This window comes from Dama dama, chromosome 33, assembly GCF_033118175.1.
Source record: "Dama dama isolate Ldn47 chromosome 33, ASM3311817v1, whole genome shotgun sequence".
In the NCBI taxonomy this organism is placed as follows: Eukaryota; Metazoa; Chordata; class Mammalia; order Artiodactyla; family Cervidae; genus Dama; species Dama dama.
Window position 1 is genome coordinate 25,133,984 of NC_083713.1, and position 14,031 is coordinate 25,148,014.

The 14,031-nt window shown below is 37.1% G+C and overlaps 1 protein-coding gene across 3 annotated transcripts in view; it reads left to right on the forward strand.

Annotated features, from left to right (window-relative positions):
• Positions 1-14,031, forward strand: part of CHN1 (chimerin 1) — a 199,608-nt gene that overhangs the window by 151,915 nt on the left and 33,662 nt on the right. For all 3 annotated transcript variants that reach the window (XM_061135169.1, XM_061135171.1, XM_061135170.1), the window contains one exon: positions 1,193-1,270. In XM_061135169.1, the coding sequence (XP_060991152.1) occupies positions 1,193-1,270 (78 nt within the window). The remainder of the gene's footprint in view (positions 1-1,192; positions 1,271-14,031) is intronic.

The following is a 14,031-nucleotide window of genomic DNA, read 5'->3' on the forward strand; positions in this document are numbered from 1 at the left end:
ACAATAAAATTACTCATGGTAGAGAGATTGAACTGACCGTTCCAGGCTGTTGGCACAGACAAGGGTGTGCTCCTTGCTCTTCGGGAAAATAGTATGATACCTAGTTAAATTCCTTTTGTATTTCATCACAATACCTTTCAGCTTTTGCTCATGTTTAATAAAATGGGGTTTTAGTTAACTAACTGTAGTCCATATGCACAAAGGCAAATTATAGATCAGCTTTTCATAATTTACCTGGCAGGTGGTACCTTCTTTTTAAAACCTAGTGCTGTGTGTGTTAATTTTCCTTTGCTTTTAATAGGTTAAAAAAAATCCATTTTGTAATGATGCATGACTCATTCAGTGCTCATTGTCTTCACACTGATTTTTTTTTTTTTTTTTTTTTGCCTTGAGCCAGCAAGAAAATCTTACATGAGAGGAGGGAGATAGAGTTGAGGAATACAGTACTTAAATACTGTTGCTCGATTCTCATTGGTTCTCTCCTTTCTTACGGTGACCAGTCTAATCCAGCCTTCCTTGTCAAATCCCTGCCCTCCCCCACCCTCTGCCAGGGGCTTCCCAGGGTGTCAGTTGCTGGAACCTGACCGCAGGCAGTATGTAGGCACCTCTCCTTCAGAATGGACATTAATGTACTGACTAGAAAAGAAAGCTTTTAGAAATGCATCATTTTGCATTTTGTCAAAATTGCATAGCTCTTTAAAAAGGATAGAGAAATGCTGAATGTTTTGTGTGTTGGCATCGACTCTTTATTTCTGTTCAGACTTTTAAGTTTTCAGAAGCTTAAATATAGAGCCCTTTAAAAAAAAAAAAAAAGGAAGAAAGAAGAATTTTTCTGGTTAGTGGACCTCTTTTAAGAAGTGCTTCATCACCCTCCTCCACCTCCCCGTGCAGCTTCTCTGCAGCTCTCTGTAGGGTAGGGCTCTGTGCTGGCTGGAAGAATGCTCATTTGTTAGCTGAATAGAGTTCATCGACAGACATAGATCAATATAGGTTTGCTTTATTTCCTGTGAATTCCAAAATGCCATCCAAAGAGTCTTGGTCGGGTAGGAAAACTAATAGAGCTACAGTTCACAAATCAAAACAAGAGGGCCGTCAGCAAGATTTATTGATAGCAGCCTTGGGAATGAAACTGGGTTCTCAAAAGTCGTCTGTGACAATCTGGCAACCTCTGAAACTCTTTGCTTATTCGCAGTTGACATCACTTGTTAGAAGAGCAACTCTGAAAGAAAACGAACAAATTCCAAAATATGAAAAGGTCCACAATTTCAAGGTAAGAATATTTATTTTTAACCTTTTCTTCTCAGAAAGGAAATGCTCATTACTTGAAATATACAATATTAAAAGTATGTCTGTTTAAAATTAGGATGATTGGACTAAACTGTTCTTGCTATTAAGGGAATGAAGATGTTTTAAGCATGGTTTTTTTTTTTTTAAGGAATAGCTGAGTAAAGCTGATAGAATCCAACCCCATTTTCTCTAGTGCTGATTTAGTATTCTGTTTGATCAGTGTATACTCAGTGGTAAAAGTCTTGACTGATATTTAAAAGGTCTCAATTAATAATGATCTTGGCATTATTATTTGTGATGCAAATAAGTCTAACCACCTTTCTGGGATATTTTGTGAGAGGATTAGATCTTATCTCCTTTCATTTCTGGTAAAAAGCTTTGGCTATAAGAAGCATGTGCTGTTGCATCTGGATTGAGCAGATGGTGTCCATTTCCCATAGTTTCTGTCTTTTCTCCTCTGCTAATGAATTGACCATGATAAAAGGAGGATGGCTACCATGGGACTGTTAAGCTGCTGACACTTAGCAGCTTCTCTTCACTTTTTGAGTATTTCCTTTCACCTTGTGTATGTGTATATATGTACAGTTTTTAATTATTATGCTACTGTGTTTTACCAACTGTACTTTAATCATTTTCATCAAAATGTGTGTATAGATTCAAACTATATGTAGATCTTGCCTGCATTTATAGCATGATACAAGACCTTGAAGTTCAGTCCTTTGCAACCTAATTCAGAGAACATATGTGAGACTGTATGTAAGGAGACCCAATTACACTTCATGGGTAAATGCACTAGCATTTCTATAGTAACTGCCCAATAGTTATACAACTTTATGATGAAGTTCCTGAGATAAGAATATTGTTACTGTAGACAAAATGGCATTAGTTTTGATGTTAGGGGGTATCTGTTTTCACAAGATGATAAGGCTGGAGACCCTGCTCTTCCATTTGTTTATTAATTTATTCAGCAGATAGAATGCACCAAGCTCTGTAATAAGACATTTCATTCCAAATTTGCAACTTATCCTGATTTTTAACACTAGCATTAATTTTACTAAAATGCCAAATACCCAGCCTCCAATATGCTCAGCTTTTTGCATAGTGAAAAAGATTTTTATGAACTTGAGATTATCTGGGGATAAAGGATACATTCCCGAGTGCATGGGCTGTGTAATGATTGCTAATATTTCAAGGTAAACCAAATAGTGTTCTCTTTTCTGTCTTTCAACATTATTAAAGATTTGACCTTTCAACCAGTCTTTGATGTAAAATGAAATTGAGACCACTGATGTAAAATGTATCCAGTCTTAAGTACCTCTTTCATTTATGAACCTAAACAGTCCCTGTAGGTACTAGGCCTCAGTGTCTTACATGATGTGCCACCTGGTCTTAACAGGATTTTTATCAGGAAAATGATCCCAAATATATCCTCTTGCAAATATCAAATTAGGTACATATTTGGTCTCAAAAATAGCCATTTGGGTTCCTAAGCAGGAAATTATGTGAACTGTTTCAGAATGGCTGAGATTTTTTAAATATATCCCTCTGGTATGTTAAGCAGAAACAGATTGACCTGTTAAGGATGCCATTTTAGTGCTAAGTTCATTGTACATGCTTTCTGTCAATACTGATAAAAAGCAAAGGGTAGATCTGTTCAAGAATTTCGTAAATAAGCACATTCTTTCATTTTTGGGGGTCTGTCTTCCAGTAATTTCTCAATTTTAATTTAACATGTGACTTTAATGAGCAGATTTTGTATAACCAGAAAGGACTGACTGTGGGACCAGTTGTGACTCATAGCTTGGTACCAATACTGTTTTAAAACTCTAGGTTTTTGTTGTTGTTGTTGTTTATAAGGAGCATATTAAAAAGTAGAAGTCTGCTTCCCTTTCTGGAGCTAGAAAATTAAAATGAGCTTGGACTCACTGTAAAGTATGTATGCTCAGGCAGAGCTCATGTCGGACAGTGGATTGCATTACATACTTTTTAGAGTTGCTAATGAGATCAAAAGTCTCAAAATTTGACTCTTTTCCATTGAAGTTACTCTTTGTTTCTTAAAAAATGTTTCTGTGGGGTCGCGTTATAAAAAAGAGAAGTGGGGGCATACTTGACTTCTGGGGACATCCCTAAAAGAATTCAGCGTCTGTGGCTGGAGCAGTGCTCTCCCACACAAATGCTCACTTAGAAGGTCACTGCCTGTGATATTAAGTGTGTCCAGCTCAGAGATTTATTGTCGGGAAAGTCCTGAGCATTTACATACTGATAATCATTCATGTGGCCTTGCCATTGACTGTTTTTTTTGTTTCTGAAAGTGTAGTCTGCTGAACCACCTACCCGCTCACCAAAGCCTCACTTCAATGTGGTTTTCTTTTTTGCCTCTTGAACTGCCTTGTTATGTAACATTGCTCTGTGGTGTGGAACAGCTGTCAGATCTCATTTCAGAAGGTGAAGCCACGAGTATCTTGTACCTTTGGTGAAATCGCCCCCCCACCCCCCGCAAAAAATTCAACTGGGCCTAACTCCATATTCTAGGCAGGTGTTTGTTTTTTGTTATTGTGTTCCTTAAAAGAGAAAAAACCAGGACGGCTTCCCATTTTGCTGTGTTATATAACACAGTCCCCTTCCATTATTACTTACAAGGAAGGATTTGATAAAGAATCTATCACAAGAAAGATAGTTGTCTTTATTAGGGAGGTCATCATTTAAAAATAAATATACCACATCCTTTAAAAATGATAATTCTGTAAAGTTGTCAGCATATATTAGAGTGAAAATAATTTTCACTGTCTCCTGGATCAACCTCTCATTTTAAGAACTGCCCCTATCCTAACACAACAGACAGAGCAAGTGCACAAGTGCAAATTTCTTAAACTGACTTAAAAACCAAGCAAAACAAAACCACCTCTGCCATTAAAGGTCAGACACAGGCACCCCACCAGCAGTGACTGTATCCTACATCTGAGGCTCTCCAGATTGAACAACTCAGATCCAGTCCTGGCCCTCAGGAACTTGCTTGCTATTTGTGTGACCTTGGGCAGGTTGCTTCATCTCTCTAAACCTCTGGTTCTACATGAGAAAAGTTGAATTCCTGATATGTGTAGGTATATGATAACCACTATTTCTGTTATTACAAATTACCCCTAATTGGGTATTTTTTCTGAATCCATACCAAGACTGTTTCTTGCCCAGTAGCAGAGATCCTGATGCAGTTGAGAACCCTGGCATGATTGTGGTGCTAAAGAAAGCTCTTGCTTCTTTCTTAGCTCCCAGGCATAGTTATGTAAGAGCATTTTCACACACCACAGAATACAGTGAAATCTTCTGTATTTCTTTTACTTCCTTCAAATTATTCAGTGTTCCATTTGGTATGTTTAATTCAAATAGCTCTATAAGACAAAGTCAAGATTACATATAATGTAATAATAACAGAACTGGCTACTTGGGAAAATTAATTAAAAGAAAACATGAAGGATTATAGATACTTTTTTAATTTTTATTTTATATTGGAATATAGTTGATTAACAACATTGTGTTAGTCTCAGGTATACAGCAAAGTGATTCAGTCACACACATATCTGTTATCTGTTCTTTTCCAAATTCTTTTTTCATTTAGGTTATTGCAGAGTATTAAGCAGAGTTCCCTGTGCTATATAGTAGGTCCTTGTTGGTTATCTATTTTAAATACAGTAGTGTGTACATGTCAATCCCAAACTTCGAATCTATCCCTCCCATACCCCATAACCATAAATTCGCTCTTTGTCTGAATGAGTTTTGTTTTGTAAATTAGTTCATTTGTATCATTTTTCTTAGATTCCACATATAAATGATATCATATGATAATTGCCTTTTTCTGTCTGACTTACTGCACATAGTATTATAATCTCCAGGTCTGTTCATGTTGCTGCAAATGGCAGTGTTTCCTTCTTTTTAATGGTTGAGTACTAATTCCATTGTGTATATGTACCACATCTTCTTTATCTGTTCATCTGTTGATGGACATCTAGGTTGCTTCCATGTCTTGGTTATTGCATACAGTGCTGCAGTGAATATTGGGGTGCATGTATCCTTTCTAACCATATTTTTCTCTAGATATATGCTGAGGAGTGGGATTGCAGGATCATATGGTAGTTCTATTTTTAGTTTCTTAAGGAACTTCCATACTGTTCTCCAGTGTCTGTACCAGTTTACATTCCTACCAGCAGTGTACGCAAGGGTTCCCTTTTCTGCGCACTCTTTCCATTTATTGTTTGTAGACTTTTTTGATGATGGCCATTCTGAATGGTATGAGGTGATAGCTCATTGTAGTTTTGATTTGCTTCTCTCTAGTAAATTAGCAATGTTGAGCATCTTTTCATGAGCCTCTTGACCATCTGTATGTCTTCTTTGGAGAAATGTCTATTTAGGTCTTCCGCCTATTTTTTAAATTGAATTACTTATTTTTTTATATTGAACTGTATGAGCTATTTGTATATTTTGGAAATTAATCGCCCAGTTGCATCATTTGCAAATATTTTCTCCTATTCTATGGGTTCTTTTTGTTTATGGTTTCCTTTGCTGTGCAAAAGCTTTTGAGTTTAATTAGGTCCCTTTTGTCTATTTTTGTTTTTCCATTATTCTAGGAGATGGATCAAAAAAAGATACTGCTTCATTTCATGTCAAAGGGTGTTCTGCGTATATTTTCCTCTAAGAACGTGGTATATTTTTCCATCTGTTTGTGTCATCTTCAGTTTCTTCATCAATGGCTTACAGTTTATGGAGTATAGGTCTTTTGCCTCATAGTTTTCAGAATACAGTTAGATTTATTCCTATGTATTTTATTCTATTTGATGTGATGTTAAATGGGATTCTTTATTTCTTTCTGATCTTCCATTGTTAGTGTATAGAAATGCAACAGGTTTCTTTGTATTTATTTTGTATCCTGCAACTTTACCAAATTCATTGATGAGTTCTGGTAATTTTCTGGTAGCATCTTTAGGATTTTCTCTGTATAGTACCATGTCATCAGCAAACAGTGACAGTTTTACTTTTTTTCCAGTTTGGATTCCCTTTATTTTTCTTCTTTGATTGCCGTGGATAGGACTTTCAAAACTATGTTGAAAAGTGGTGAGAGCAGATATCCTTGTTTTGTACTAATCTTACAGGAAATGCTTTCAGCTTTTCACCATTGAGAATGATGTTAGCTGTAGGTTTGTCATATATAGCCTTTCTTATATTGAGGTGTATTCCCTCTGTGCCCACTTTCTGGAGAGTTGATGTGGTGTTATCACATTGATTTGCAGATATGGAAGCATCCTTGTACGCCTGGGCTAAATCTCACTTGATCATGCTATATGATCCTTTTAATGTATTGTTGGACTTGGATTGCTAGTATTATATTGAGGATTTTTGCATCTATGTCCATCAGTGATATTGGCCTATAAGTTTCTTTTTTGAGTGTTATTTTTGTCTGGTTTTGATATCAGGGTGATGGTGGCCTCATAGAATGAGGTTAGGAATATTCCTTCCTCTGCAGTTTCTTGGAATATCTCAGAAGGATAGGTGTTAACTCTTTAAGTGTTTGATAGAATTCACCTGTGAAGCCATCTCATCCTGAACTTTTGTTTCTTGGGATCTTTTAAATCACAGTTTCAGTATTTGTGATTGGCCTGTTCATATTTTCTGTTTCTTCCTGAGTCAGTCTTAGGAGATTGTACCTTTCCAAAAATTTGTTCATTTCTTCTAGGTTGCCCATTTTATTGGCATATAGTTGCTTGTAGTAGTCTCTTATGATCCTTTGTATTTCTGTGATGTCCATTGAAACTTTTTTTTTATTTCTAATTTTATTGATTTGATCTCTTTTTTCTTTTTTCTTGGTGAGTCTGGCTGAAGGTTTATCAATTTTGGTTATCTTTTCAAAGAACCAGCTTTTGGTTTCATTGATCTTTTATTTCTTTATAATTTATTTTCTTCTACTAACTTTAGTGGGGGGGGGGGGTTCTTTTTTCTCTTGTTGCTCTAAGTGTAAGGTTAGGTTGTTTGTTTGTGATTTTTCTTGTTTCCTGAGGTAAGATTGTATTGCTATACACTTCCCTCTTAGGACTGCTTTTGCTATGTCCCATAGGTTTTGGATGGCCAGGCTTTTGTTTTCATTTGTCTCTAGGTGTTGTTTTGATTTTCTCTTTGATTTCTTCAGTGATCCATTGATTGTTTAGCAGCATATTGTTTAGCCTCCACATGTTTGGTTTTTTTTTTAGTTTTTTTTTTTCCCCTTCAGTTGATTTCTAATCTCATAGTGTTGTGGTAGGAAAAGATGCTTGATAGGATCTTTAATCTTAAATTTATCAAGGCTCACTTTGTGGTCCAGCATGTAATCTGTCCAGGAGAATGTTCCACATGCACTTCAGAATGTGTATTCTGCTGCTTTTGGGTAGAATGCTCTATACATATCAAGTCCATCTGGTAAATGTGTCATTTAAAGCCTGTGTTTTCTTATTGATTTTCTGTCTGGATGATCTGTCCATTGATGACACTGAGGTGTTCAAGTCCTCCACTATTATTGTGTTACTGTCGATTTCTCCTTTTATGGTTGTTAGCATTTGCCTTATATACTGAGGTGCATATATATTTAAAATTGTTATATCTTCTTCTTGGATTGATCCCTTGATCTCTGTAGTGTCCTTCCGTGTCTCCTGTAACAATCTTGAAAGTCTATTTTGACTGAGTATTGCTACTCCAGCTTTCTTTTGATTTCTATTTGCATGGAATACCTTTTCCATCCCCTCACTTTCAGTCTCTGTGTGTCCCTATATCTGAAATGGTTCTCTTAGAGACAGCATATATATGGGTCCTGTTTTTGTATTCGTTTAGCCAGCTTGTGTCTTTGGTTGGAGCATTTAATTCATTTACATTTAAGGTAATTATTGATATGTATTGGATTGGCCAAAAAGTTCTTTCTGAGTTTCCATAAGATGTTATGGAAAAGCATGAGCAAAATTTTAGGCCAACTCATCTGTTCCTTTTGTCATTCTGGTTTTTTTTTTTTTTTTAATCAAAGGATAATTGCTTTACTGAATTGTGTTGGTTTCTGCCAAACTTTAACATGAATCAGCCGTTAAGTATACATATGTCTCCTCTCTCTTAAACCATCTTCCCACTTCCCTCCCAATCCCACCCCTCTAGATTGTTGCGGAGCTCAACTCAGGTTTGAGTTCCATGTCATACAACAAATTCACATTGCCTGTTGCCATTCTTAATTATTTTGGATTTGGTTTTGTAGATGTTTTTTCTTCCTTTTCTTCTTTTGCTCTCTTATGACTTGATGACTAATTTTAGTGTTGTGTTTGGATTCCTTTTTTGTTTTTGTGTATCTAGTGTAGATTTTCAGTTTGCAGTTACCATGAGGTTTTGATGCAGCAGTCTGTATAGAAACAAGATTGTTTTAAGTTGCTGGTCTTTTAATTTCAAATGCACTTCCAATGTCCTGCATTTGTGCTCTCCTCTCCTCACAATTGATGGTTTTGATATATTTGTGTGCAGATAATTTCTTTCCCTTACTGTGTGTTTGCCTTTACCAGTGAGCTTTTCCATTTGTAATTTTTCATTTCTAGTTGTGGCCTTTTTCTGCCTAGAAAAGTAATAAGTTCCTTTAGCATTTGTTGCAAAGCTGGTCTGGTGGTGCTGAATTCGCTTATCTTTTGCTTGTCTGTTAAGCTTTTGATTTCTCCATCAAATCTGAACAAGAGCCTTGCTGGATAGAGTATTCTTGGTTGTAGCTTCTTTCCTTTCAACACTTTAAATATCTCATGCCACTCCCTTCTGGCCTTCACAGTTTCTGCTAAAAAATCAGCTGATAACTTACAAGGGAACTCCCATAAGGTTATTTGCTGCTTTTAATGTTCTTTGTCTTTTTGTCAGTTTGATTACTATGTGTTTTGGTGTGTTCTTACTTAGGTTTATCCTGTATGGGACTCTGTACCCATACAGAGTATGGGTATTCTTGGACTCGGCTGGTCTCACAGCACTTATAAAAAGAACTGTTTCATATTAAAGACTTAGATATAAGCCCTGAAACTAAAAATCTAGAAGATGAAAACATAGAGGGAAATGTTTTTGACTTTGGTCTTGGCATTGATTATTTACATATAGCCCCAAAAGCACAGGTAGCAAAACCAAAAAATAGATAAGTAGAAACTTTTGCACAGTAAAGGTAACAGTCAACAGGGTGAAAAGGCAACCCATGGATTAAGAAAACATTGACATTTGCAAATCATGTGTCTGGTAAGAGGTTACTATCCAAAATATATAGGGAAGTCATACCAAAGAATTCATTTCAGAAATGAGCAAAGGACCTGAATAGACCTTTTTCAAAAGAAGATACACAGATGGTCAGCAGCTGTATGAAGAGGTGCTCAGCATCACCAGTCATCAGGGAAATGCAAATCAAAACAAGATATGTCATCTCATGCCTGTTAGAATGTCTATTATCAAAAAGACAGAAATGACCAGTATAGGAGAGGGTGTAGAGTGAGGGGAAACCCTTATGCACTGGTGGTGGGAATGTAAATTGGTACAGCCACTATAGAAAACATTACAGAGGTTCCTCAAAAACTTAAAACTAAAACTGTTAGTGTATTATGACCCAGCAGCAGGTTGCCTTTTCACTCTGTTGATTGTTTCTTTTGCTGTGCCGAAGAACATTAGATGTAGTCTTACTTGCCTATTTTTCGCTCTGGTTCTTTTCAAATTTGGAGAGAGATTTGGAAGCTGGTCTTTCTTGGAGACTGTTAGTGGAATTTATTAGGAGTGCTATTTCTTTTATGGGATTAAAAACGAAGTATTAGAGAGTAATTTAGCATTTGGGGAGAACTTTGCAAGTTTGTTTCACTAGGAGGCTGTTAGTGAAACCCATTAGGTGTACTATGTCTTTTATGAAATTAAAAACCAAATAATTTAAAAACAAGCTTTTAAGATGTTAAGGTTGCCACTTTTAAACACCTTAAGGAGGAGCCTGGCACTCGTTCTGTGTCACCAGAATCTATCCTAGTTCTTATTTTCAATCAGTATCCTAATTTGAGACCCTCTGTCTGAGAGCTGCATCTAATGCAGTATTGATTATTTCCATCATGTCTGTCTGTGCTGTTGACAATGTTTTAGAAAGTGCGGTTTCTCCAAAATGTTTCCTAAAGTGGAGAATCAGCCTGGCATGTGACTCTCAGCACAGTAACAAGTTAAGGTTGTAAATCCTTAGGAAGGACACACAATTTGAAGTCACCTCCTCTAGAATTCTTTTCTCTTAGTACTTTAGTTTTTGTCCACACAGTAATCTAATCTTCAAGGATTTGGGACATGTTCATACTTTATAGGCAACTTTTTATAGTCATTTGTATCATATATCTATCCCCCCCACCCCAGAGTTAATTTAGGATTAAGTCTTAATTCTATTCATGTGTAATATTTCATATCTCTGTTTTCTGCAACCTTGACACATTATACTTTTCTTCCTTTTCTTTGTGGCTCACTATATCAACATTCCTTGGGAGACAGTCTAATAGTGAAGCCTATTGTGGCTTTAATGAAGTAATCAAAGTTTATGCTTGAGGAATATCTACATGTCATAACATCTTCTCTATATCTCAGTACAATTATTACTCTTATTAGTTAGCATTTGTTATTCTTATGTAGCAGCGTATAGCCCAAAATATCATTGCCCAAAGGGCAGAGAGAACAGACACATAGACACCAAAAGAAATGGAATATAAATCTAGGAAAGATCTTTTTAAGTGAAGAGAGCACACGCAGATATTGATTTTTTCTTGCTTAGATATTTTACCACAGCACTCCAGATAGCTGAGAAACCACTACAGATTATTTTCCAATAAATGACATACCAGTAGCTCTTTTTTTTCAGGCTTACTAACCTCTCATCTTAAATTATATTAATATTCTTCCTGCTGCAGAATAGGAAAGATAGAAAAGGGGAAATAGCCCAGTAGTGGTACACTCCTGAAGAAAATACTCAACTGCTTGTTTTCTATATGTGTGTATTTTGTAGGGAGCAAAAGTAGAACTGGGTGTGTTTTTATTTATTTATTTTTTTCATTTATTTTTATTAGTTGGAGGCTAATTACTTTACAATATTGTAGTGGTTTTTGCCATACATTGACATGAATCAGCCATGGATTTACATGTACCGGGTGTGTTTTTAAAGTTTTATCCAGACATAAAAGTTGAAAAGAATACATATCATTTTTAGGTCATGGGAGCCAGAGGATTCTTGAATGTCCTTCAGTCTGTTGCAGTGGAGATGACATTTTTGGCTGTGTGAATGAATTTGCCCAAGTCAGGCCTGAATGTGAGGTTACATTCTTTCTCTTTTGTAGAACTCCCTGTGTTTGGAGCCCTAGCTAGCCCTTACGTGTTCCACACCCTGATGGCTGCTTGTGGCTCTGCCCTGCAAGCTTGCACAGTGTGTTCATAAAGAGAAGATCCACCTCTCAGAGGCCTGTAATTTTGCTTTCATGGTTTGCTATTACAGCTCATTACTCCACCATTGTATGATGTTGCCTCAGTGTGTCTTTAGTAAAACACTTGGAACCCAAACTGATATTTACCATTTGAAAGAACAGATGGGGGGACTTTCCACCCAAGTGTCAGAAAGCCCAACCCAGGCTCTCTGAGGCAAAGTAGGAAATTACTGGCTCACAAAGTAGGAAAAGTCCAGTGTTACTTGAAAGTATCCCTTGGCCCAGGGCTTAAAATGCTCTGTCACCCAGTTCTGTCTTCATTTGTAGGCTCTCTCTGGTGACAGGATGGCTGGCAGAGGTTCCTGCTCTGTATATGCTCAGATTCTAGTCAGCTGCTTAAAGACTGTTTGAGCAAAGGGTCTGGGCTTGGCAGGCATTCACCCAATTATTTTACATGCCCATCTCTGAACCAGTAGCTCTGGTTCAGGAGAATGGAATGTGCTGATTGGCTTGGATCTAGGTCACATACCTTCCCCTGGAGCTGGGGATAGGGTCGGCTCCATACAGTTCACATGGGTTGAAAACTGTTAGCCAAATACAAGACATTTATTCTGCATGGCTAAAAAATAAGAAGTGCCCATTACAACATTAAATGACAAATGAAATCACCAGTTACAAGATCCTGGTGTACAGCTTCCTGAATACAATGTTAATGTAACACTTTGCTGAGAGAAGTGCACATGTAGAACATGAGGGTAAAAGAATCCAGAAGCAGTTCAGCCTATATAAAGGGCATTGAGGATTGCTGATGAGGTTAATGCCATGTGACATGTGTTGAAATGGATGCCCAGAAAAGTCGCAGGTTCAAGCTCACATGAAAGATCAGTTTTAGAATCAAGAACATAATCTCAACTCCCGCTTTCAGCCATGATGGAAGAAATAGATATACTTTCCCATCTTACACAACTAGCAAACCATAAAAAGTATACAAGACAACAGTCAGACATTGAACAACAGGTCTTACAGTTCTGTGATACCTAGAGAAGGAACACAAGCCAGGTGAGTCAAGATCGCTCTCACTGCGTGAAGGCGGTGTCCGGGCCACAGCACACGGAGGGGGAGTCCTCTGGGCTAACCAAGTTGAGGACGCAGACTGGAGTTTGGCAAGACAAGCTATAAAGTTTGGGGGGCAGAGTACCTGGGGGACAGAGCTATATGCCGAGCCCTGGAGTTCTGCATAGGCATCTTCATGAGTCTTTTGAGTGCGTACTTATCTACACCTGCATGAGAAGAAACTATCAGAAAACCACCAGAAAGCAACAGGCTGAATAATTACTGAAACTCACCCTGGGTTGAGAGTAGTTTTGCCCACCAGTAGAAGTGGAAAGACATCATAATAGATGAGGCATTGTTTTAAAAGTCCTCAAAATGGTATCATCTTAGTAGCATGATTAAATTAGCAGTAGACCAAAGGCTGCAGTGAGGAAAGAAAGGGAAACTGTTTAAAACAATCCAAATGGACTCTCTAGAGATTAAAAAATATATATGCCTGAAATTTAAAATACACTGGATGGTATTAATAGCGTACTAGATACCAGAGAAGACGAAGATTATTAAACCAGAAGACACAGCAATAAAAATATCCAAAATGGAGGACAGAGACTTGGGGCAAGGGGTCGGGGGGCACAGCATCAGACCAGTGGGACAATATCAGTCTACCTTAAGTGCAGCTAGTCGGAGGATGCAGTGGTGGGAGGTCACAGGATAAAACAATTATTTGAAGCTATAATTACCAAAATTGTGTAAATTTGATGAGAACCCACAGACCCAAGAAGTGCTATGAGCACCAAATAGAAAAAACTTTAAAACACCACTAGGCACATCATAATCAAATTGCTGAAAACCAGTGCTAAAGAGAAAATTGTAAGAGCAGCAGAGAAACAAAGAGAAAACCAGGTTATGGGTAAGAAGTTTTCCTCCTAAAGTGGTACTCTGCTTCAGCCTGAGAGGTGATGTTTTAATCCCTTACATATGGTAAAATATATAAAAGATGTCTCTCGGCTCTAGAAATTAAACATGTGTTTGGTTTCTCTTGAATTTTATTTTCACATTCCAGTTTCATTATGTATTTGTAGCTTTATGGTTTTATAGGACCTTAAATGTGCACACTCACAAACAGAATGTACATTTTTTTTAAAAGAGATTAACATCTTTAAAGATTATTTCAGTGTAGGAAAAATATGTCAACGGGAGAAGCATATTTTGCTTTGTCACTAGAACTGCATAGACGGAGGAGCCTGGT